The 25,769-nt window shown below is 33.9% G+C and overlaps 2 protein-coding genes across 2 annotated transcripts; one reads left to right on the forward strand and one right to left on the reverse strand.

The window, feature by feature from the left end:
* The first annotated feature begins 6,980 nt into the window (after positions 1 to 6,980).
* Positions 6,981 to 8,923, forward strand: LOC145158409 (uncharacterized). The gene is made up of 5 exons (XM_079077314.1): positions 6,981 to 7,329; positions 7,470 to 7,516; positions 7,608 to 7,702; positions 8,291 to 8,569; positions 8,845 to 8,923. Exons 1-5 carry the CDS (start codon positions 6,981 to 6,983, stop codon positions 8,921 to 8,923), a joined length of 849 nt encoding a protein of 282 aa, XP_078933440.1.
* Positions 8,924 to 11,588: 2,665 nt separating this feature from the next.
* On the reverse strand, positions 11,589 to 13,076 carry LOC145160781 (MSF1-like family protein). The gene is made up of 2 exons (XM_079080107.1): positions 12,973 to 13,076; positions 11,589 to 12,330 (listed from the first exon to the last, which is right to left on the reverse strand). Exon 2 carries the CDS (start codon positions 12,311 to 12,313, stop codon positions 11,750 to 11,752), a length of 564 nt encoding a protein of 187 aa, XP_078936233.1. The 5' UTR covers positions 12,314 to 12,330; positions 12,973 to 13,076; the 3' UTR covers positions 11,589 to 11,749.
* Between the last annotated feature and the right edge of the window lie 12,693 nt (positions 13,077 to 25,769).

Here is a 25,769-nt window from a genome sequence, read left to right on the forward strand (position 1 = left end):
TTATAATTGGAAATAACACCCCATCTTCTCCATATCTTAAATTCATAATATAAGGAACATATAGAAACTTGGAATTACTCTGGATCCTTTTCCAAGCGTTAGAAATGATGAAAACAAAATGACATATCAGAACAGACCCGGATCAGACCTAACAGCAAAGATGCCATTCTTTCCCATAGATAAAGTCCTTATCAGTGAGGTTGGCCTGCTTAAGAAAGTTAGCCAACTCAATTTGTGAACTTTTGGAACTGGTTCGGGGTCCGTTTGAGTTCTAGAGCTCAAGATATGAATTTTACAAAATGACTACAGATCTGATGGAAAACAGAATCGTAGCCACCCGTGATTCCTTTTTGGCTTATCCATCCTTCTCCCTTTGAAACACATTTTAAGATGTGTTCATCATCCTAATTTAGTCCCCATGATCATGGTGGTACTAAAAAGGGTTAGGTATCATTAGGATTTCATTTTGCCACAAGATTGTAATAATAATCAACATGAAAATGAACATAAAGCACATAAAATCACCATTCTCCCTTTTAGGGTTTCCATGATCTTTTGCCACATGTAATCCCCTAGATCCATCATCCACCATATATGGGGTGAAGATAGGATCTTGAGATGATGTATAACATACAATTACAAATCAAATAGGAAGGAGAAGAAGTGAAGATGAAATCATAAAACTAGAACAAGGTTATGAATCAAGTTGTAAGAAATGATAAGGAGGTTCATACCAATACGAATCAAGGCTGGAAATGAACAAGAATTAAGCTCCAAACAACAGCCCCTTGGCTGCTCTTGATCCCAAAGAGAGAGAGGACGATTTGAGAGAGAGATGGAGGGTTTAGAGTGTTTTTCTTGTGTGTGTTCCAAATGACTCAATTAACACATTAAGTACTATTTACTAGATGGACTTGCAAATAGGCCCATAGCCCATGGACTTCAATAAAAGGAGTTTACAAGATGATCAAAAGAGTCCAATAACATAAGAAATCAGACATTGGTTAAATAAATTAACCCAAGGTTACAAGGATAATTAAATTAAAATAACCAAACGTACCGAGAAAAACCGGGGCGTTACAATCCTCCACACTATATAAATAGGTCTCTAGTTCATGAAATTGGCACTAGTGTATAGCACACAAGAGGGCAAAATCTGATTTCATTAGAGTGAACCTAAGTAACCTTTTTCCTCAAGTTATTCCAAGTGTTTTTGGTGTTGTGTGAACCATTTGAGGTGCAACACTTGGGGCACTAAGCTCTTAAAGATTCAAGACTTCAAGCTCCATCAAAAGGTATGTCATTCTACTAGATTATTGTATTGTATATACTTCATATTATGCTAGTTAGGATGAAACCTTGGAATATTGAATATTTGCATGTATAATAGAGAAAACATAGATCCAAGGTTTTGTAGGGTTGCATGTACACCATAGGAGTGTTAGAATGCTCAAATCCCATCAAAAATGACCATTTTACCCCTGACCCCAACATGAACCAAAACTGAGGCCCTGTAACATCCCAAAATCCAAGACCAAAAATTTCATTTTTAATTTAGTAATTCATAACACAGATTATTGAATACAAAATTAAGTTATCTCATATCATTAAGACCCATAAGTCATATGTCTCAAAACAAGTCATAATAATGTCAGAGTACAAATCCCAAGAACATCATAGTGGTGAAAATTATGGTGTGATGTGTTGCAGTCATGCCGGCTCATTTCCCTTCGAAGAAGAAGTACCTAAAACCAAAACTGTAAACCGTAAGCACGAAGCTTAGTGAGTTCCCCATAATACCACATACCAAATAATCACATAACGCCTAGCATATCTGGGTGCTGGCCTCCCTTCAGTATCTTTCAACCAGTAACTGCCTAGCATATCTGGGTGTTGGCCTACCCCTTCGGTCTCTTTCGATCGGTAACTACCTAGCATATCTGGGCGCTGGCCTACCCCTTCGGTCTCTTTCAACCGGTAACCGGGGACTATTTCACCCCCTACCACTACCATATAATACCCTAGCATATACATATAAACCATATACTGCCTAACATATCTGGGTGTTGGCCTCCATTCGGTTTCTTTCAACCGGTAACCGGGGACTATTTCACCCCTACCACTATCACATAATAACATAACATACTAGCACATAAAGCATAACAGATAGTGGCATACCAGACAATTATCACAAAGACAATCGTCTCAACTATAATCAATACTAGTGGGCCGGCATTTGTGCCTTCGACCCACTCCTACTGGAAGGTAACTCACCTCGCAAAGCTAAGTGTCGAATCTCACGGCAAGGAATCCCCAACGGATGCTCCAACGACTCCCCGACAATAATTATCATAACAACACTTAGTCAAAATCCATAATACTTCTTAGGGTAAAATGACTATTTTACGCCTTGACTAATCTGGACCATATCCAAAGCCCAATTCCATTTTATCTTTCCAAGTCCACTAAAGGCCCACTATTGGCCTAATTTTCTAAATTGGGCCCAACTCTTCAAATGGATCTTTCCCAAAGCCCAAATATGTCCTTGACCCAAAAACTAACTCCTTATGGCCCATTAAGGCCCAATAGCTGGTAAGTCCAAGGATTTGGCCCAATCCGAGGCCCAAAAGACGTGAAGCCCAAATCCTGAGCGTACTCCTCTATACGCTACGCATACAGCTTACATGGCTTGTACGCTGCGCGTACTGGCATGTACGCCCAGCGTACTACCCTGTTAAGCCATATTCTTCAAAACTGCTTAATCCCTTAAGACATTAAGTCCAAATTACAGATCTGAGTCCATTAACATGTCTTAACTCATAAAGTCGGTTACTTAGTGGCTTGCAACCCACCAAATGAACACACACTTGGATTATAGCATCTAACTTCCATGGAAATGACCAAAACTCATGCATGGTCACAAAAGGACCTTAAAGATCGAAACTTTACTACTTATGGGACTCTTATATCACTAAGGGTGGCAACCCTAGGCCTAGAAACGAATTTGAATCATAAAGATCCATTCTTGGAACCAAAAAGGGTCAAAAACATCACTACTCTAGATCTAAGCATACATGAAGAAAGTTGTGAACTTTATACCTCCAAAGAGTCTCAAATGATGATTCTATCCCGGATCTATGAGCTCAAGATACTCAAGTTCCTCTTCACTATCTTCTCCTTTCTTCTTTCAAGCTTCTAAGCTCCAAAACAAGCTTTACAAGGCCAAACACACACAAGAATGAGAAAAGGGAGGCTATCTAGGGTTTCTGAGGTTGAGGGGTTGGTAAGGAGGATAGGGTTTGAGTCATAATGTTGTATTTATATGGCTTAAACCCTAAAAATTAGGGTTTGGAGTCTGCTTGCATACGTTGCGCGTACACCTTGGTACGCTGCACGTACGCACCTCCCCCCCCCCCCCCCCCCCCGCATCCAATGTGACTCTACGCCCCGCGTACGTAAGACTTACGCCCAACGTACGCCTTCGGGTAGCCCATTCTTATCGGCCCACTTGCTAAGCCCACTCAATAATCCATTAATCATTCCTTAGTCCAAACAAATAAATTACAAATATTTTTTAAAATAAATATTACCTCAAGTGACAGGTGTTACAGGCCCAATTCCAATAACCAAGAAGGCCCAAAACCAAAAGATCCAATTTTCCAAATTGGGCCCAATCCTATATAGGCTTTATCCTAAGCCCATATTTTCCTTAGATCCAACTCATATTACTTCAAGCACCCCCATGGGACAAACTTAGTCACAGACATAAACCAAAAGACAAGATCCATAATCCATATCGACCCAACTCGCCGAGCTGACCCACATCAACTCAGAAACGGGGTAAACCAAAATAACTTGCCAAGTTGACCCACCAACTCGTCGAGTTCGCCTAAGAACCAACAACTTAATGCATTAAGCTGCCTTCATCGAATCCAAGAGCTCCAAAGCTCAGATCTCCACCAAAATGAGATCAAGAAGAGTAAAGTTTCCAACTTTAGCCCTAGGAACCACCTATGTGGGTCCAAAACCAAACCATGGACTTGAAAGAGTGAGGTCTTAACCATTAAGCACTTAATCAACAAAGACAATACCCCAAAATGCAGATCTAACCCCATAAGGCTAGATGGCCACGTAAAGTTTCCATCTTTACGCTTAAGCATGACTAGAAGGAGCTCAAAAGCTCAAAAAGGGCTAAATCAAAGACTTAATGGATGCATGAAGCCCTTAAACACATAAAGTTGGCACCTTTATGCCAAAAGAGCTCATGAAGATCATAGATTTGAAAGAATAAACACTTGGGACTTCTACTTCCCCATCAACCACCCATACATGGCTAAAAGCATACAATCTAACCCAAGAAGAGATCTAAGCAAATATTAAGCAAGGTTAGAACTTTATACCCGAAATGTGCTGAAAATGGAGCAGAGAATCAAGATCTGAAAGCTCCTACTTGAACCACCACCTTGTACCAAGCTTCTCTTCCTTCAATGAGCTTCAAACACACTAAAAACACGCCCATGATGAGCTCATAACACTCAAGGAGGCCCTAGGGTTTCGAGATTAGGGTTAAGGGATATGGAGGTTGGGAATGAGGCCAACACCTGGGACATAAGGTGTTTAAATAGGGTGAAAAACCCTAAAATTAGGGTTTCTCAATCAGCGTCCAACTCGTCGAGCTCCGTTCACCAACTCGCCGAGTTGGTCCATAAAAACGTGTGACCCAAAAGCCTCCAACTCGTGGAGTTTCCCACCATCAACTCGCCGAGTTGGTCCCTAGGAAAGGGCATTTATTTCCGCAATTAATCTTCTAGATTCCAGGTGTTACACTTCCATATCAAAACTCATTTTAAGTTTAAGCATAACTTTCATTTCAAAGGTAGTTGAAGATCATATCTTCTTAAATTGACTAGCTTGTTTCTTTATTTTCAAAACGAAGACTTCAAAAGACTAACACTCCTCTATGCATGATGTGTATGGTTGGTTAAATTTCAACTAGTCTTAGATCAACTTCTGATTGAAACATCTTCTTTAGGTTGCTAAATCATATCATTTGCCTCAATATTCTCATGATCCTTTTGAATGTCAGATGTCATACATGAGATCATAAAGCATGATATATTATATTATTCATCGAATCTCATGAATCATTTATTTTCATATGAGGCATATGATTCATAAGAGGATGCATCATGGAGAGATTTTTCAATGATGTGCATTTTCTTTTTGTGCTTGATAACTATTTGCAAGTTATGATACCATTCGGTAAAGTTCATTAAGGGATCTTGTGGCCATCTACAAAAATTTCACATTTTAATTTGAAACGGTTTACATTATAACATGTTTTATAATTGAACTCGTTTAAAAAAATCAAATTAAATTATAGCAAGCAATCAGCACACATAGTTAATAATAACAATTAAAAAAATCACCTCAAGAAATGCTCATGAAAAATCTGTCTGGAAAAACACTTTTGTCGCTGACGTTGATTCTCCATGTTACACCAAGGGAATTCGCATGCACCTCCATGCGTTGGCTATGTGCCGCCTACGGGTGGGGCCTTCGTTGCCACCGCCACAACTCATTGGTATCTAACAGGTTTAGGGTGGTGGTTGTCCATCATGTCACCACCGTCTGAGAGGGGTAAGCCATCATGATTCAGCCATTGCCATAGGCCAAGAGACATAGGAAGCAAGCCCAAAACTGTTAGACGGATAATGTCGTAGGTGCACTTCCTCCTTCAATAGATCGTTCAGGACCGACTTTATGTTTCATTTGATGAACTTCACGACCAATTTGTATTGTAAAATCTAAAACAAGTCTAATTGTTTTAAGTTGTATCACAAGAGAAAACACAAAATTAGTTTAATGAAATACAAAATTTAGCCCAATTGGCAATTGTGAAAAATCGGAAATCATTTAGCAAAACAATCGACGATTTGTGATCGAATTCTCCGGACTCCCCTGAGACTCATGCACGTTGTTGCCTTCCTTTTTTCTGTTGGCGATTTGCCTACTGTCGTGGGTTTTTAGGAGAAATTCTCCGGTGGTGAGTGATTAGTGATCAAAGTGGACAATGAAACAAGTATAAAAAAACTCAATCCTATTATTTATTGTTAGGTTAATTGAAATTCATTTTTTTCGTACTGTGTTGAAAAATTAGAAATTACCAATTAGGATTGTTAGATTAGGGACTTAGGGTTAATAATTAGTGATTATTTGCTGTTGAAACTTGAAATCAAGTTTATAGTTGATATATTTTGATTTTTTGATTGTAGATTGCTATTTGTTGTTGAAACTTGAAATCAAGTTTATAGTTGATATATCATATATTTTGATAATTTGATTGTAGGTTGCTTAATGCTATTTGTTGTTGAAACTCGAAATCAAGTTTATGGTTGATATATTTTGATAATTTGATTGTAGGTTGTTATTTGTTGTTGAAACTTGAAATCAAATTTATAGTTGATATATTTTGGTTGTAGGTTGCTATTAACAAATTTTTCAAAAGACAACTAGATGTTGGAGACAACAATGGTGAAGGAACTTCCAAAAAAATAGGGCTAATGAAAGTACATAAGAACCACAATCTAATGAACCTACTCCAAAACCATAAGAACCACAAGCTAATGAACCTACTCCAAATTCACAAGAACCACAATCTAATGAACCTACTCAAAAACCAAAAGTGACACAATCTTTTGATTTGAATGATCTTCCTTCGGAACCGGGGGATAGGGCAAAGATTACATCTTATAATCCTAATCAAAGGGATGAAATAAGGATGTCATATTTGATTAAAAGACCTTGTCAACCAAATGGGCATAATTTTGAATTTATGTTAATTGGTAAGAAGCCAAGACGCTTTGTTGTGGAATGGTTTACTGATTATCCATGGTTAGAGTATAACATTAAAAAAAGAAGGCATATTGTTTTTGTTGCTACTTGTTTGGAGACATGGTAGGGGAACAAGGTGATTTGCTATGAGAAAAGACCAATCTATTAGTGAAGTCTTTCATAAGCAAACGAAACTTGAGCAAAGTAATTATGAAATTCGATTACGTGCTACAATTCGTAGTTGTAGATTTTTATTGAAAAATACATTACCATTTCGTGGACATGATGAGACGGAAAAGTCTAATAATAAAGGACTTTTTATTGAAATCTTATCTTTGATTAGAGAAGATAATGAGAAGATTTTTAATGTTACTTTAGAAAATGCTCCAAAAAATGAAAATTTGACTTCTCCGACGATTCAAAAAGATGTTGTCAATTGCTTTTCAAAAGAGATAATCAAGTCTATTTGTGGTAAAATTGGTAAAGATGTGTCCGGTATATTAGTTGATGAGTCTAGTGATGTTTCCAAAAAAGAACAAATGGCTTTTTGAGATATGCTGATAGACTTGGGATCGTAAAAGAAAGATTTATCAGAGTTGTTCACGTGTTGCATACATCTTTTTTTACTCTTAAAGCCGCCATCGATATCGTATTTACCAACAACAACTTGAGTATGGCTCGGGTGAGAAATCATAGAATATTTATTTCTTTAATACGATATTAATTTTGTTTTTATGTCTTATATCTTTTTATTAGTTTTTTGAAATATATAGGTGAGGGGGCAAAGTTATGATGGAGCAAGTAATCTGAGTGGTGCATTCAACGGTTTGAAATTTTTGATATTAAAAGAAAAACAGTTATGTGCATTGTATACATTGTTTTGCACACCAACTTCAATTAGTAGTTGTGACGGTAGCAAAAAACTTAAGGATGTTGAAGAATTATTTGAACAAATAACTTTGGTGGTTACTATCGTTTGTGGGTCTTGTAAGAGAAAATAGATGATACGAGAGATGCAAAAATAAAGAGTTGAAGTCGAAATTGGTATTGGTGAAACTGAAACATGAAGAGGGTTGAATCAAGAGATTTCTCTTGTTTAAGCTGGAGATACTAGATGGGGTTCACATTATATAACAATTGTAAGTGTTGAATTTGTTTTTGCAGAAGTTGTTGCGGTCCTTAAATATGTCAAGAAAGAGGGATCTACTTTATCTAACCGTAATCAAACAAAATGTATTTTGTCATATTTCAAGACACTTGATTTCGTGTTTGTTTTACACTTGGTGTTGGAAATTCTAGGCCTCACGGATACCTTGTCAAAGCATCTTTAAAAAAAATCAAGATATTTTGGAAACGGCTTCGTTAGTAAAAGGGACAAAGAAAACATTGCTAGCTTTTAGAAAAGATGGGTTTCCACAAATTTGGAATAAGATATGTGCTTTTGTGAAAAACATAGTATTGGAAATCGAATTGTGGACATGTTGGAATATTATGTTGTCCCACGAAAGTGTAGGACCAATATGATTGATCAACATCATTTTGAAGTTGTGATTTTTAACATAATTTTGGATATGCAAATTCAAGAATTTGGGGATCGATTTAGTGAAGTTGGCACGGAATTGATGGAGAACATGGCGGCTTTGAGTCCTTGTGACTCATTTTCTAGTTTTGATAAAACAAAGTTGTTGAAGCTATGTGATATATACACAAACATGATTTTGACGATTCAGAAATGGTGCATCTTAATGGGCAACTTGATATCTATTATTAGCTTTTGCTCCATGATGAGAAAATTTTCAACTTGAAGGAATTACGTACCTCTCTCGTTTGTTGGTGGAAACTGAAAAACACATCTCTTTTCCTTTGGTTTATAGATTATTAAAACTAACTTTGGTTTTGCTCGTCGCAACTGCAACCGTTGAAACAGTGTTTTTCTGCAATGAAGTTTTTGAAGACCGATTTTCGTAATAAAATAGGCGATGATTTTATGAATGATGCTTTGATTTGTAGTGTTGCAAATGTAGCACTTGAGAATGTTAAAGCTGAAAATATAATTACTCGTGCTTTCAAGCGAAAATATGAACTTTAAAACATAACTTTGTTATGGAAGTTGAACTTTCTGTCTAATGAAATTGCGGTTTTTTTTTTCTTATTGTATATTACACGATCTTTCACTTTTTTTTTGGAATACCCTTTAATTTGACATCTTAATAAGTGTGATTTATGTTTGTCAATTTCACCTTTCTCATTCATTTTTGGTTTAAAGAACCACTTAAATCCTATACGCTTATCGTTGGATTAAAGAGTTGTATTATGAATCTCAAGATCTTTGGCAAATATCTACTTCATTCATTTTCCAGAATTTGCCAAACTTGATATTTCATATTTTATGAATTAAGAATGAGTATATATATCAACCGCTTCATCTATGCATCAACCCAACTAATATGTCAAGCTACAAAATAAATATATATATATATATATATATATATATATATATATATATATATATATATATATATATATATATATATATATATATACCCTAACCAAAAATTAGGAGAAATGGAAAAGATTGAACTGAGATTAACATTACATAATCATCACTCTCCCCATTCACTAATCGAAGATCATACCACTGAGCATGAAAGCAGCGGAGACAAAAACCATGGAAATCGTTGTTGTAGCTGCAGACCCAGCATCCATCGGAGCGGAGCAGGAGTCGGCGCCAGCACCATTGACAACTCGAATTCTCGAGCAAAGACAACAGTTGAGGAGATGAGAAAAACTAAGAGAGCGATGAATGCCAATCTGAGAGCACCAGTAAACACCATTTTCACAGCTGCTTAATTTGATACAGAGCGATGAATGTCAATCTGAAGGATGTCAGAGAAAATCAGAAAATAGTGTTTGCGTTTTGTCGACTCAGGTCTGTTCAATATGGGATTTGCATGTTAACGGTAACATTTTAAACGTTGGGGATGCATCCGTTGAAGACCAAAGGGGCATCTTTTGATAGGACTAAAATACATTTACTTATTTGAAAAATGTTTTGTTTTTTGATAAGTGTTTATAAATTAAAATGTTAGCAAAACGATATTTAAAAACAATGTATAGATTAGCTTATATAAAATAGAATAAATTGATAAACTATGCTATAATCCTTAAAAAAATTCTATTTATATATTTAAATAACCAAAAAATATATGGTAAAAGTAAATTGGTATACTTATTTGGATTATTTGGATCGTTTATTTAAAATGTTTATTAACTTATTATGGTTGGTTTGGATTGCTTATTTAAAATGCTTATTAGTTTATTAAGGTTTGATACCATTAATACACTTTCAAATGTTTGGATGGACTAAAATAAAAATTGTTTATTAACTTAAATAAATTGTTTTTGATAAATCAATAGCTTCTAACTTATTTCAAATTCTTTATTACTTATAGAAAGCCAATTTACGTTTTTACCCTTATTTCAAACTTTAAAAAATTCATATGTATTGTAGTTGTTAATGGTATTGAAGTTATTAATGGAATTATAAATCCTTTTTTTTTTGCTTTATATATATTATACTACATATCACTATTAGTCTTATAAATTTTTTTATTGCTATTGATAGAATTGTTGTCTAAAAATATGATTATAAGTTTATTAACGATAAAATTAAATTGTTACTCTTAAAAAACTAATATAACGATAATATATAAGAATGTCTTTTTTGATAATTTTGCAGTTATAAGTAAAAATTTACCAAACATTAAATATAATTTATCAGTTTATTCCATTTTCATACTGGATAAGTTAATTCAAGCACTTATATTAAAATTTTGTTTTGATATTCAAATTTTGTTTTGATAGCTTATGATTTAATAAGCACTTTTATTAAAAAAAAAAAAAGTATAAGTTGTTTTAAAAAAGAAATCCCAAAAAAAAGGTTAGGATCAATATGATTTTTTGAAGTTGAAAGCATAAATTGGCCTCAATATAAAATTAACACTTTTAAATAAATATTAAATGTTTTTAAATAAGTAGTTAGAATGAAATAAGTTATTAGAATGAAATGATTATCAAAAACTGATTACTTAAATCGGTAAATATTTTTTTATTCAATCCTAAGTCCTAACATCAATAAATGGTTTATTAACTGTATACCGCTTATAAGTCGGCAAGTAAACATCAATAAAATGCTTATTAGCATACAGCCATTAGCCATACACCAAACCACAATAAACTATTACACACGTTAACTAAGTAATTCCAAACATATCCTAAAAACTAACGAAAAACTATTTAAAATTGATACATAAATATGGAGTATTTTAAATTGTTTTCTCAAATATTTTTTATAAAATATGGAGTACAATAATTATTTCAGACATTTCCCAGGAGTACATCAATTAAAGACTTGCTAATGTTGGAGAACAATAGTTGGTACATAGAATTTGATCAACAATCGTCAAAAATAACTCCATAGATGCATTTAAACAGTTTTGATGCATTCCATTTTTCGATTTTACTTATTATATCCAAAAAAAATATCTACTTCTCTTCATCTTTCAGAGTATTTTTTAATGATATCTCAAATGAATGAATACATTATAAATCTCCATGTTATATCATATAGGTTAAATTAAAGATTTATGTCTTATAAGGTTTGTTAAAAACTCAGGCCACCACCCTTACACCCATATAAAATTACTATTTTACCCTTGCTGAAAATAGTAAAAACTCAGGCCACCAACTAGAAATTAACTTTGGAAGCTCTCTCTTTGTGCCTCATAATTAGAAGACCACAGTCCATTTATTACTTGCTATATTTCCTACTAATATTTTCCTCCTATTTCAACACAACAGACACCTCAAAAATGTCTCACAAAAAAAAAAAAAAAAACACACCCTACAGTAACAATCAGACAGAGATACCCCTGGAAGATGATTCAGCTTCCAGATACTTACACATCCTCTCCATCACCTCCCTACCCTTAGCACTATTCTGCTGAAACTTCTCAACACATTTCTGTTCTATCTTCTCCGCCATTGATGCCAGAGTGGACAACGGTTTTATCCTAATGCTTGTTTCCTGCCTGCAAATTGTCCACTCATTTGGATTCTCAGGGTGTGGATCATACCTAATCTTCTCCTCCACTTCCACATATTTCTGCAAACTAATGTTCTTGGTAGCAAGCTGCATTGATCGAGTTTTAGCATCAACAACAGTTGATTCAACACAATGGCAGATATCTTGCCCAACAATCTTGCGAAGGAACCATGGGCCAGGAGCATGAATGGTGATGGCTCGTGTTGTGTACAGCTTCCCTGATTTGGAATCAAGGTTGTGGTTTAATGTATCGACTTCTAGGATGTGAGATAAGATGCGTTTGTTTTCTGGGTCAGCAAATTTGCGCCATGATGCTGATGTCACTCGCTCCCATGGGTGCTTGTATGTGTGTTCTTGGGAGTAGGCTTTAACCATGGTGGCTTGTGTTTGACCTAGATGGAGATATGAGGTATCAAAAGTGTGTTGCAGAATGTAAGGATCTTAATCTAATATAAAGCATCTGAATCAAAGATTGATAGTGGATATATCTAATACATGTTAGTGAATTAGGGATTAGGGAATGCATTACAAGCAATTTATTCCTTACTATGTTATTTAAATACTGTGTGGAATTGTGAGTCTACTGATTTAAGAATTAGGATTTATTCCAATCAGACAAATTCTCCATTATATGATTTTCTGGGACGTGCATACCAATACGTGGTAAGTATAGTAGAAGAAGATGATGATAATAGCTTCAAAAACTTAACTTTTCCAGCAAGAAACCACTATTCAAATTTCAATACCAAAAAACAATGAAAATCTAAACGAGATTGACTAGAATTCTCCTGATAATCGTCCACCGAATCAAGCAATAAAAATAAGAAACAATAAATGAATTCATTGACAAACAACGAGAGATGATACAGGTGAAAAGCAGATCAGCGTCAAATAACTATATCGAAATCAACCAACAAAAACCATCAGATTCATAGATGGATTATCGATAACTTTGAAATTAACAACTGATACATTTTGAGCACATTTCAATTAAGCAAAAGAATCACGGAGAAACGAGATCGAGATGAACGTACCTTGTCCTGGAAATCGAAAGCCGGTTCGGAATAACAGTGAAAATAAGGTAAGAGAGAAAACGAAAAAGAGGGGAATTTGACAAGAAAGAAAACCTCTTTATTTTAGGAAATTGTGTAGTGCGGTGCTCTATGACGGTTTCCGTGATCACACCGTTTACAGACATCCACGTGTCGAAGAGATCTGATCGGGGTGTTCTCTTTCCGGGTCAACATTTTGGGCCATACTTGTGATACTGGATCTTCTAAAAACTTGTAAACAAACAAAATATATGGGCCTAATAAACTTCATAAACTCAATAGCCAAGTTACCAAGTATAATTAACTGCTAACTAGGCTACATGACAATTGATGTGGACAAAAACTCGTCCGGCCCGCTTCTGGCCAATAGGCCGAAAAACTTGGACTTGTCCCAAGGTAGGTTCGGCAAATTGGTTTGATAAGGATGGCAGGCTTTGCATAGGCTATATTGGGCCTAATGTCACAAGTTATCTCTTTTTTGAATTTTTAGTTCATTTAAGTGTCATATAGTAGCTTAAAAAGGGGAAATCAAAATTTTCATACAAGTTTAAGTGTAATTAACAGAAAACAAACATGGTTTAACAAGAAATGAAAAAAATTATAAAATGAGTGTGGGGAATAGCAGTTCTAAAAAACTTATTTGTATTATATGTTTATGTGAAAATCGTATGAAACGATCATTTGTATTAATGGAATCTAAGCATGTTTTTAAAATTTTAATGAGTGTTGAAAAAGTCCATATATTTTACGTAAAAAGAAGATGATTTAAAAAGAAAATAATATGATGATAGCCATGATATGACTCGGACCATTTGGTTTTAAAACCTTATTAAAAACAACTTTAGACATTGATGCCACTTACAATATTTGTGTTTAATGTGTTTGTTTGTTACAAACTTTATGTAACTTTATGTATAACTAGAAGTGACCCGCGCTTCGCGGCGGTTCGATTTTTTTTCATGTTTACTTTTTTTGGTGTTTTTTTTTCTTTTTCTCGTTTGTTGTTTTCTATTTTGTGTGTATATAATGTTTTGAGGAAAATGGGGTCGTGTAGTAGAATATCGAAGGTCGGGGGACCAAAATCCAAATCCACAAACTAATGTGGCAAAAACTTGAGGTATCACATTTAGTAAATGTTAGGGACCAAATGTGGCAAACTCTTGAAACCTTTATGGCTAGCAATAGAGAATATTGAAGCTGCGGGACCAAAACCGTCAACTCCACAAACTAATGTGATAAAAAGATGAGGAGGGACCAAAAATAGCAAAGTGTTGAAACTTTTGTGGCATAACTTTGAAAAAGTTAAGGAGAGACCAAAAGTGGCAAAGTGTTGAAAATTTTATGGCAAAACTTTGAAGAATAAAAAATATATTATCCATAAGGTTTATGTGATTTAATTGTATATATAATGTGTTTGTCTGTTACGATCGTGTTGAATACTGATTTAATTCTCGGTTACAATATCATACATACTTATAAAGCTAGTATTTTTTCTTGAATCTCATGCATTTGAAACCCCCTGTTTTAACTTCCTCAAACCACATTCATTTGAAACCCCATTTTTTAACTAATGCAACTCAAAAGTTTTCTTAATTATGATTTAACACTCAAAAGTTTTATAACTTATATTATGTTTAATTAGCATTTAGTGAAAAGTTTACTATAAAAATGTCAATCTTTTGTGTCTTTTGTGTTATATAAAATCTTACATGTAAGAAGGATTTGAAGATATTGTGATTCAAAAGTTTTCATATAGTTGAAGCATTCACGATCCAAATATGATGATTTGAAGAAATGAGTTATGTCGCATCGATGGTAATTGTAATATGATTTTTTCTTTCAACCAAAGCAAATGAAGCTTTTCTATTATTTCTTTATATTCAGTTTCTCATTTAATCTTTATATGTGATTTGTGTGTATTACTCAATCTTAAATCTGACTCTCCAAACATCAATGTTTTGCTTGGAATATCTTTCTGATTCTTCTTTTTCAAGAAAAATATTTTGATTACAGGTTAGTGAAGAATTATCATCAAGTTTCTATGGTTGAATGGTGTTAAATGAAGAAAGAAGATTCATAAAATGAATATAGGTTTTTTTGTTTGAGCAAAGTTGACGAATGTTAGTTTTTTCTTTTGATTTAAATATATGTTTATGTAACATCTTTATTTATATATTCAACCACCAAATGCTCATATTTATTTGATTGTGGTTTTTCTATTTTGATTATGTTTATTTTCTATTATTTTTTTGTTGGGTTATCCTACACAACATATTTAAAAGACAATATTTAAAAGATAACATAATTTTGAACATTTGATATGTAATTATGATAGACTTATCATGATATGTTCTTCATATGAAAGTAATTTATCCATATTACTACGAAAAGAATTACATATGACATTTACGAAAATATATATATTATATGTGATTTGTTTAACATGTATATGCACCTATGTATGTTATAAATTTATAATTAAATATCTTTATGTTTAATAATTGAAGGGATTAAAATGATGCATCAAAACCAATTATTTAGACGAATATAATAATAATAATAATAATATTAATAATAATAATAATAATAATAATAATAATAATAACAATTATTATTATTATTATTATTATTATTATTATTATTATTATTATAATTATAAATATAGATTTCCAAGTACCGCATTCATTTGAAACTCACACTACAACTCAAGAGTTTTCTAATTTATGTATATTTATTAGTTACAACTCAAGAGTTTTTAACTTATGATTATTAACTAGTAATCACTAATAACTTTTTATTTTCCTTTGTTTTATAAGGTTGTAAAGTTTTACTCATTAAAAACATTAATGTATTTGAAGAGATTTGTGATTTAAATATGAAGAGTTAATATAAATGTTATAATAGATGTTTTAGTGTTTTTATCTTATTAAAAGTTATAGTGTTTATTTTTCATATTTTTTATTATTCGTTGTATATATATCTTTTTTAATACAAATGTTATAATAGATGTTTTTCTATTTTTATGTTACTAAAAGTTGCAGTTCATATTTTTGTTCATACGTTTTGTTACCTGTTATATTATCATTCATTTGATATATAATTTACACAATTGTAAACGGTTTATAAAATTATCAAATAATTGTGTATACCACAATGACTTAAAAATTAAACTATAATGTTTAATAAAACTAATATGTTAACTATATGTTTGCTTTACTACTAACATTTTGTTTCAAAGTAGAAATATTAAATAATAATTTGGTAAAAGTTATTATTTTAACTATATAATTCTATTCTCGCGCAATGCGCGGGGATTCGCCTAGTATCTTATAAAGCTAGCATTTTTCTAAGCATCACATTGATTTGAAACTTCTTTGTCCTTTCATATTCTCAAAACTTATAAAAGAGGCAAATTTCCAAGCACTTTGAAACTCCCATGTTTTTTCATATTCTCCAATGACTTTTCAAATGCATTTTAGTAATAATTATTAATTGCTTATACATCAAACATGTTATATAAGTTGTTACATGTGATTTATGAATCTTTGTTTGTCTCTTTAGTTCTTGGTTTCCTAAACATCTCACTTTGAGTGAAATTCTTTCTGCATCTTCTTAGTTTATAATGTCACCAACTTGAAACATTACAATTTTAGCAACATTGCACCACACTTCTCTAATCACTAATGTAAGAAGAATGTTGATTACATTGTGTTTTTATATAGAAAATGCAAAATATGATTTGTTGTGTTATGGATTTAAAAACAAAATGGTGGTTAGATGTTGTATATTTAATTGTAGTGTATGTCTAATATTAGGATTTGGTTCATAATATTCTTTTATATGTTAATATCCTTTTGTTTATGTTATATGAAGATTATTGTGCAATGTGGGTGGTTGTATGGTAACTTTATGTTTGTAATTATATTTTAGTTTTCATTTATGGGTGGTTGTAATTGTACTTTATATTTGTAATTGTATTTTAGTTTGTATTTTACTTTGCGTTTATGGTGTTTACGGGAAGAAAAATATGAGAATGATCGATACTTTGATTGTTGGCGTTTTTTTGTTGTATGCATCATATCCACGTTAAACATAGATGAACATTTAACATTATGGTTTATATTATGATAGAGTAAAAAAATTATATTTGTGTTATTTAGGTACCTTTATCTTTGTTTTGAAAAAGTCTTGCTACACAAGTTTTTTATCTTTGTTCCACTTATATAGAAGAAATTCTAAAATGTTTACCTTTTTTTAATATTGGAATGCGATTTTCCTTTCTATTTTTTCCCTTTGGTGTACGACACAAACGAACACAAGTAAGATTTAAAATAATTAGCATTATTAATAACTATATTTATAAATAACTTAAAATTCCATCCGGTTGTAGTATATGAAGTATTTTCAACCAAATGCTCAATTTCCTTAACAATTAAACATCAATAGATGTTTATAATTCTCATTTTATTAACAAATATTGTTTTTTCTATGATAAGTAAATAAAAATTGTTATAACTATTTTTCTTAAAACAACATGATAACAATAATAGTTTAAACAACATAAATTAAAAAAAAATAGATTATGATACATTGGAAAAACGATTAATGTTTGAAATTAATCATAAACGAAATAAAAAAAAATGTTTAAATAAATGGTTTTCCAATTAACAATGCCAATAGTTAAAAAAATGTATCAAATAAAAAACTACATGTAACTAGCTAAATTCACACACAACATATGAATGGATACCATTGAGATGATATGATCCTAAAATATATATATATATATATATATATATATATATATATATATATATATATATATATGTCTTATGGTATATTTAAAATAATTATAATATTTTATAACATCTTAGTGCAATATTCATTTGAAACCCCCTATTTTAATTAACACTTCTTAATAATGACTTAAACACTCAAAAGTTTTATAACATATATATTATGTTTAATATGCATTTAATGAAAATATTACTATAAAAGGTCAATCTTTTATGTAGACAACCATATAAATCACATACAATTGAAAAAGTAAACAATCTTAAAGATTTTTGTGTTGGTTTGAAGTATTTTGACCGTTTTTTGAATTATTTTATTATGGTAGAGCTTTTAATTTATATGTTTGTTATATGTTAATTCTTTTTTTATATTTTTTTGGTTATAGTATTCTTTTAATACAATTGATGTATGTTGTGGTTGAATCGTTAATGTAAATTATATTGTATACATGTTATCGATCATATATTATATATGTTGCTTCAAAAAATAATTAATTAAAATTCATATATATGCTATATTTTCTAGGGGTGTGTATGGGTCAGTTTCGTTCGGTTATAGGCTAAAACCAAACCATAATCATTGCAATCGGTTAATGAATTTTGGTAACCAATGTGAATCGGTTAACATTTTAGTCGGTTAATGGTGTTCGGTCATCGATTAATATCGGTTAACGATAATGGTTCAAAATGATATGGAAATAAAAATACATTACTATAAAATATGAGAAACAAACAAAAAATAATCATTGCTATAAAAATTACATTACTATAAAATGTGAGCAACAAAAAATCATTGCTATAAAAAGTGAAAAATTAGAAAGTAGGTTGCTAAAATTACAAGTGGTAAATTAATGGTGATTAACTAATACCAAATTGTATAACTAAATCTAATTCAAAATTAAGTACTTTATAACTGTGACATGATTACTCTTCAAGTTCTCAGTTTCCAATATAATTACATATTATATACCTTTTATATATATATATATATATATATATATATATATATATATATATATATATATATATATATATATTATAGTTTAGTTAATATTGTTGGATTGATTCAGTTCATTTTGTAGTGATTTGGTTTTTGATGAAAACCATAAGGGAATCATATGTATTCGGTTAATCAATATTAGAAATCACACCATCTTTTAGTAATAGTTCAATTATATTGGTTGATTCGGTTTTGGTGTGGTTTTCGGTTAACCGCGATTACTGTTCATCAGCGATACTGTTCACCGTGATTACTGTTCATCGGAGTTACTGTTCATCGTGATTACTGTTCATCGGAGTTACTGTTAATCGGTGTTACTGTTCACCGACGATACTGTTCATCGGTGTTACTATTCACCTGACGATTACTGTTCATCACGGCTACTGTTCACGGATACTGTTCACGGTTACTGTTCATCGCACTATTCATCGGTACTGTTCACGTGCACTGTTCATTGCCACCATTTGCAATTTTGGGGTATGCCTTTTTTGCTCATTTCTGTATTTGGTTTGGTTTGATTTGTTCGTTTGTCGGTTTTGAGGGTTTCGTTTTCGTCTAGCTTTGTTGATTTCGAGATCTTGATCGTTTTTTGCTGCTACTCGTATTTAGTATTTGACTGATATTGAAATATGGCCCCAAGAGATGATTCTCTTCAGTCCATTAGTATTCAACTTGATGGCAAAAACTTTGCCTATTTGAGTTATGTTATGAAAAATTTCTTGCGGTGCAAGAGTATGTGGGGGATTGTTACAGGTGACAAGAAGAAACCAACAGACGAGAAGGCCGCTAATTATGCAACCTTACTGGATTCATGGGAGACTAATAACTCCAAGATCATTACTTGGATTAATAATTCTGTCATCCAGTCTATTGGTACTCAGTTGGCGAAGTATGACACGACAAAGGAGGTTTGGGATCACTTGGCTAGGTTGTATACTCAGTCTAACTTTGCAAAGCAGTATCAGTTAGAGTTTGATATTCGAGCCCTCCAACAGAACAATCTCAGTGTTCAGGAATTTTATGCAGCTATGTCGGATTTGTGGGATCAGTTAGCTCTTACAGAACCTGATGTGTTGAAGGCTTTTAAGCCTTATATTGATAGAAGGGAAGAGCAACGTTTGGTTCAGTTCTTGATGGCATTACGTTCAGATTTTGAAGGTCTGCGTGGATCAATCTTGCATCGTACACCTCTTCCCACTGTTGATTCGGTTGTTCACGAGTTGATTGCTGAAGAAACTCGTATCAAGTCCATTGCTGACAAAGCTCCCAAGACAGCCACTCCTGCTGTCTTTGCTGTTTCACAACGACCCCAATCTTCAAACCAAAATCGTCCCAGAGTTGCATTTGATGAGTGTGCTTTCTGTAAGAAGAAGAACCATTGGAAGGCAAATTGTCCTTTGCTGACAAGCAAGGGAAATCAGCAGCAACAACAAACAAGATCACCAGCACACTCTCAGTCTTCACAGCAGAACAAGTCTTCTGGACAGTCACGTCCCTCTTTTTCATCTTTTAGGCCACCACAGTACGCTGCTGCTACACCTTCAGTTGAGAATGAAACAGATTTCACACCACCATCAGCCTTGGATCCACAGATTGTTGAGCAGGTCAGACAGTTCTTAGCTACCAATCCAACTGCCATGTCAGCTTCCATGTCTCATTCAGGTCTGTCTTCATCCAACACGTCAGGTATTCCTTCATCCTTGTGGATATTGGATTCTGGTGCATCTCATCACATGTCACCACATTTTTCATCTTTTGCTTCATTATCTTCTCGTACATCTGTCTCTGTTATGTCTGCTAGTGCTACACCCATGTCAGTAGAGGGTGTTGGTTCTATTGTCACTCCTTATATATCTTTAACAGATGTGTATTACATTCCTACACTTGCTTTGAATCTTGCATCGGTCAGTCAGTTGTGTAAATCTGGTTGTTGGGTCTTCTTTTCTGATTCATTCTGCTGTGTACAGGACATTCGGTCTCGGAGGGTGATTGGGATAGGCCGTAGACTTGGGGAGCTTTATGTCTTGGAGCAGCTACATGTTGCTGCATCTAGTGTCGATTTGTCGTCTTTTCGTTTAAACCCTTCATCGTCTCCTTTTTATCTTTGGCATTCTCGTTTGGGACATGTTTCAACGTCTCGTTTACAGTTTTTGTTTTCCACTGGTGTGTTAGGCTCTTTGAAATTTGATGATATTTCTGATTGTTGTGGTTGTAAACTGGGAAAATTTTCTGCTTTACCGTTTAATAAAAGTGTCACTCGTTCTGTTGCTCCCTTTGATATTGTGCATTCTGATGTGTGGGGTCCCTCTTCGATAACCTCCAAGTCCGGAGCTAACTATTATGTTTCATTCATTGATTATTACACTCGTTATACGTGGGTTTATTTTATGAAGCGCAGGTCTAACTATTTCACCATATATAGTGAATTCAGAGCTCTTGTCAAGACTCAACACTCTGCTATCATAAAATGTTTTCGGTGTGATCTGGGAGGAGAATTTACCTCCAATGATTTTAAACAATTATTGGCATCTGATGGCACTATACATCAATCATCTTGTACAGACACTCCTCAGCAGAATGGTGTTGCAGAAAGAAAACATCGACATCTCCTAGAAACTGCTAGATCCTTACTACTCTCTGCTCAAGTTCCCAATATGTTTTGGGGAGAAGCTGTTCATACCGCTACTTATGTTATTAATCGCATTCCTACTGTGTACACTTCGGGGAAGTCTCCTTATGAAATGTTGTTTGGACAAATCCCAGATTATTCTTCATTACGAGTGTTTGGGTGTACATGTTTTGTCTTGAAGCCTCATGTAGAGAGAGATAAGTTGTCTTCAAAATCAGCTCTTTGTGTTTTTCTGGGATATGGTATTGGTCAGAAAGGTTATCGGTGCTATGATCCTTCAAATCAGAAACTGTATGTATCTCGCAATGTCACCTTTTTGGAGCATATTCCATTCTATAGCATTCCTGTTCAGTCACATGATGCAACCCGAGAGGAGCTTCGTACTATTGATCTGTTTAGCATTGACATTGATGATCCACCACTTGCTGCTGATCCACCACATGTGGCTGATCTAGCACCTATCGTTGATCCTCTGCCTACAAATCATCAAGACCCCCCTCCATCGAGACCTTATCGTAATAAGAAGTCCACAAAGCTTCCTGAATTTGTCTATTCCTCTTACTCACCGGCTTTTGCTTATTTTATTACTAATGTACATCGTCTCTCTGAGCCAACATCCTATAAAGAGGCCATTTCTGATCCCCTTTGGCAGACCGCTATGGCTGAGGAACTTGCAGCTCTTTATCAGACTCATACATGGGATCTGGTTCCGCTTCCACCTGGAAAACACACGATTGGTTGTCGTTGGGTTTATAAAATCAAAACAAAGTCTGATGGATCCGTTGAGCGTTATAAAGCCAGACTTGTTGCGAAAGGGTACGCGCAAAAGTATGGTATGGATTATGAGGAGACGTTTGCTCCTGTTGCAAAAATGACGACTGTTCGCACCTTGATTGCAGTTTCTTCCATTCGCCAATGGAATATTTATCAAATGGATGTCAAGAATGCTTTCTTGAATGGTGATCTTCATGAAGAAGTATACATATCTACTCTCCCTGGTATTGCTCATCGGCCAGGTGAAGTTTGTCGACTTCGGAAGGCTCTATATGGCCTCAAACAAGCCCCTCGTGCTTGGTTTGAGAAATTTTCTACGGTGATTACTTCTCTTGGTTTTCAACCAAGTAACCATGATTCGGCTCTATTTATTCGATGTACGAATGCAGGTCGGATTAATCTTTCCTTATATGTCGATGACATGATTATTACTGGTGATGATCATGATGGTATAGAGTCTTTAAAGCGTGATTTGGCTCACCGTTTTGCTATGAAAGACTTGGAATTACTTCGTTATTTCTTGGGGATTGAAGTTGCTCAATCTCCAAAGGGTTATCTTTTATCTCAAACGAAGTATATTTCAGATTTGTTTGAACGTGCACGACTCACGGATAATCGAACAATTGATACGCCTATAGAGAGTAATGCAAAGTACTCTCCAACTGATGGTGTCCCATTATCAGATCCAAGTCTTTATCGTACCATTGTTGCGAGTTTGGTTTACCTGACTGTCACTAGACCGGATATTGCTCATGCAATTCATGTGGTTAGCCAGTTTGTCACTGCTCCTACTACTGTTCATTGGGGAGCTGTTCTTCGTATTTTGAGATATTTACGTGGTACTCAGTTCCGCACTCTTATGTTTCCTTCTTCATCCTCTCTTGAGTTGCGTGCCTATAGTAATGCAAATTGGGATAGTGATATTTATGATCGTAAGTCCACTACTGGGTATTGTGTTTTTCTTGGAGATTCATTGATATCATGGAAAAGCAAGAAACAAGATGTTGTTTCTCGATCTTCTACAGAATCTGAGTATTGAGCCATGGCTATCGCCTCTTGTGAGATTGTTTGGTTGAGATGGCTTCTTGCAGATATGGGCGTTCACATCTCTCAGCCTACCCCTTTGTATTGTGATAACGAGAGTGCGATAATGATTGCCAAGAATTCAGTGTTTCATGAGCGCACAAAGCACATTGAGATTGACTGTCATTTCACACGTCATCATCTCCAGAAGGGCACTATCTCCCTTCCTTATGTTCCTTCCTCTTTGCAGACTGCTGATATTCTTACGAAGCCGTTGACTGCTCCTCGATTCCATTTTCTGTCTGACAAACTCCCAATGCTTATTGCTGTTGCATTGTGAGTTTGAAGGGGGATGTTAGCCTAATAAGATTTTGGGCTTTATTTTGTATTGGGTTTTATGATTGGGCCTTTTCGCTAGGAAACCCTAATTAGCTTGTCTATATATTATGTCTTTCCTTTTCATTGTATTTGTACTTCTCTTTGATAATAATATGAAACCCTAGCCGTTATATGTATTTCACTTGTTATTTTACATTCCAAACATAGGTATCAGTTTTTTCTGTTTTTCTTGTATGTTTTCGTTCACAAACTCTACATGATCTCCTCTTTTAAACAATTGTGTTTGGTAATGTTCCTTAGATAATGGTCTTTGGCCTAAGTTTTTTAAAAGATAGGGTAATGTAAGGCCATGGATAATGACATTTGATTCGTTATGTTCCCTGTCATATTATTTATTTCTCTTGTAAAACACAACGGGTTGAATTAGGTTTAGTGTGAGAAGGTGATTGCACCTAAAGAGGTTGGTGATTATGAGGTTAACAGTTTATTGCGACTAATCGGGGTATTTTAGGAAATTGAAGATGATGTTTTTTGAAGGAAGCTAGATCCTTATGGGTGCGTTTGATAAAAGTATACATGGTAATATGGTGATTTTAGACACTTGACAAGAGGGTACGCCTTCAAAAGAATTGGTAATTGGATCTAAACATATTTTTGGAATGATATATGGGTTGGGTCAAGATCGTTAGCCAATCGATTCTCAAAACTAAACTATTAAAAATAAAAGGGTCTCGTCTTTTTATTGTGACACGGAGAAATACTCTACTTAGAAATAGACTTTATGTCCAGGAAGTGGATGTGCAACTTTCCTTTAGTTCTCTAGACTTTTTGCTTGTGTTACTATCATGGATTTGGAAAAGGGTTATTGACATAATAACATATGAAAGTTTCGTGTTTGGTTTTGAATGAACATTTAACTTTTTTTAGACCTTTTAGATTATCAAACTCGAAATATACATGTCTAAAATACCATTTTTTTTTAAATTAACAGGTTTCCCGGCTGAAGTGATGATGTGTAGATTTACTTTTAATAGTTAAAGGTTTCCATAGCCACCTAGACACATCCACGTGAACCTGAGGAATGAAATGTAAATCTTACCCTTCATCTTTAATGGATGCTCCAAAACCCAATAACTCAAGGTCGTCACCTCCAGATACACAAATCATCATCTTGATGCACAAATCGTCATCCTAACCATCTCTATTCTCGATCTCTTCTCTTTTTAGAAACCATTGTTTTTCTCACCTCCGTTTTGGATCTCATCTCGACGCACGCATCATTACTAAAACCTAATCAGACATTTTCTTTAGATTTATGGGCATCCTTTGAACCTAATTGAACCTGTAATTAGTTGAATCAACATAAGAAATCAGCTTTCAGAGAAAGGAATTGAACCTTGCCATCTGGTGTGTTCGTAGCCAGATCGACGAAGTCTCTGGGTATTTCAGTCCATGATTTGTTCCTATAGTTTACTGTTAAGGAAATCCATATGGATATTTCCTTTGTGATTCATCATTATCATCACCATCGCTAGGTATTCAGGGGCCAAATACCCCATTGTTCTAGTTGTTAGTGTTGAAACAAAACTTTTACCATGGTCAATCATCGTGGCTAGCCTTAAATCCTCTAATCGTCCATTGAAATTTGCATCCAACATCATATTGCTAGCTTTAATGTCTCTATAAATCACTTGTTGCTCACATTCTTGATGAAGATAAGTCAAAATAGAGGCTAACCAAATTACGATATTGTCTTCCCTTCATGAAAATGCTTTAATTTTTTCACAACTATTGCATTGCCTGAGGATGCCACAAATGCGTAAACAGACGCAAAGCACCATGCCCAATGATCCGACCTAAATGGAACCCATTTGTGGCTATTTTAAGCTCTATGTAACTGAATTATTTGGCCCTGTTAGAAGCTCTGTTTGAATGTTCATATCTATTTTTTTCCACCTCTGTTTCTTGAAAGAAAGGTATCCGAAAACCACAAAAGCGCTGCACAAAACCAGTAAGGTATATTTTGATGTGGGTGTTTTGCATAAACAATTTTCTTTGTCATGATTTGATACACCAAGGTAATGTTTGGTTTCCACTATTTCTGTTGATAGTCAACGCATCATTCAAAGTGTGGCTAAGGTAAACAAAATTAACTTTTCTTTGCCTTTCTTCTAATTTGACCGTCGGTGTCTTTTGCAGCCGCCAAGAAATCCTATTATTT

The sequence above is a fragment of the Lactuca virosa genome, chromosome 2 (assembly GCF_052849685.1).
Source record: "Lactuca virosa cultivar CGN04683 chromosome 2, Lactuca_virosa_CGN04683_v6, whole genome shotgun sequence".
In the NCBI taxonomy this organism is placed as follows: Eukaryota; Viridiplantae; Streptophyta; class Magnoliopsida; order Asterales; family Asteraceae; genus Lactuca; species Lactuca virosa.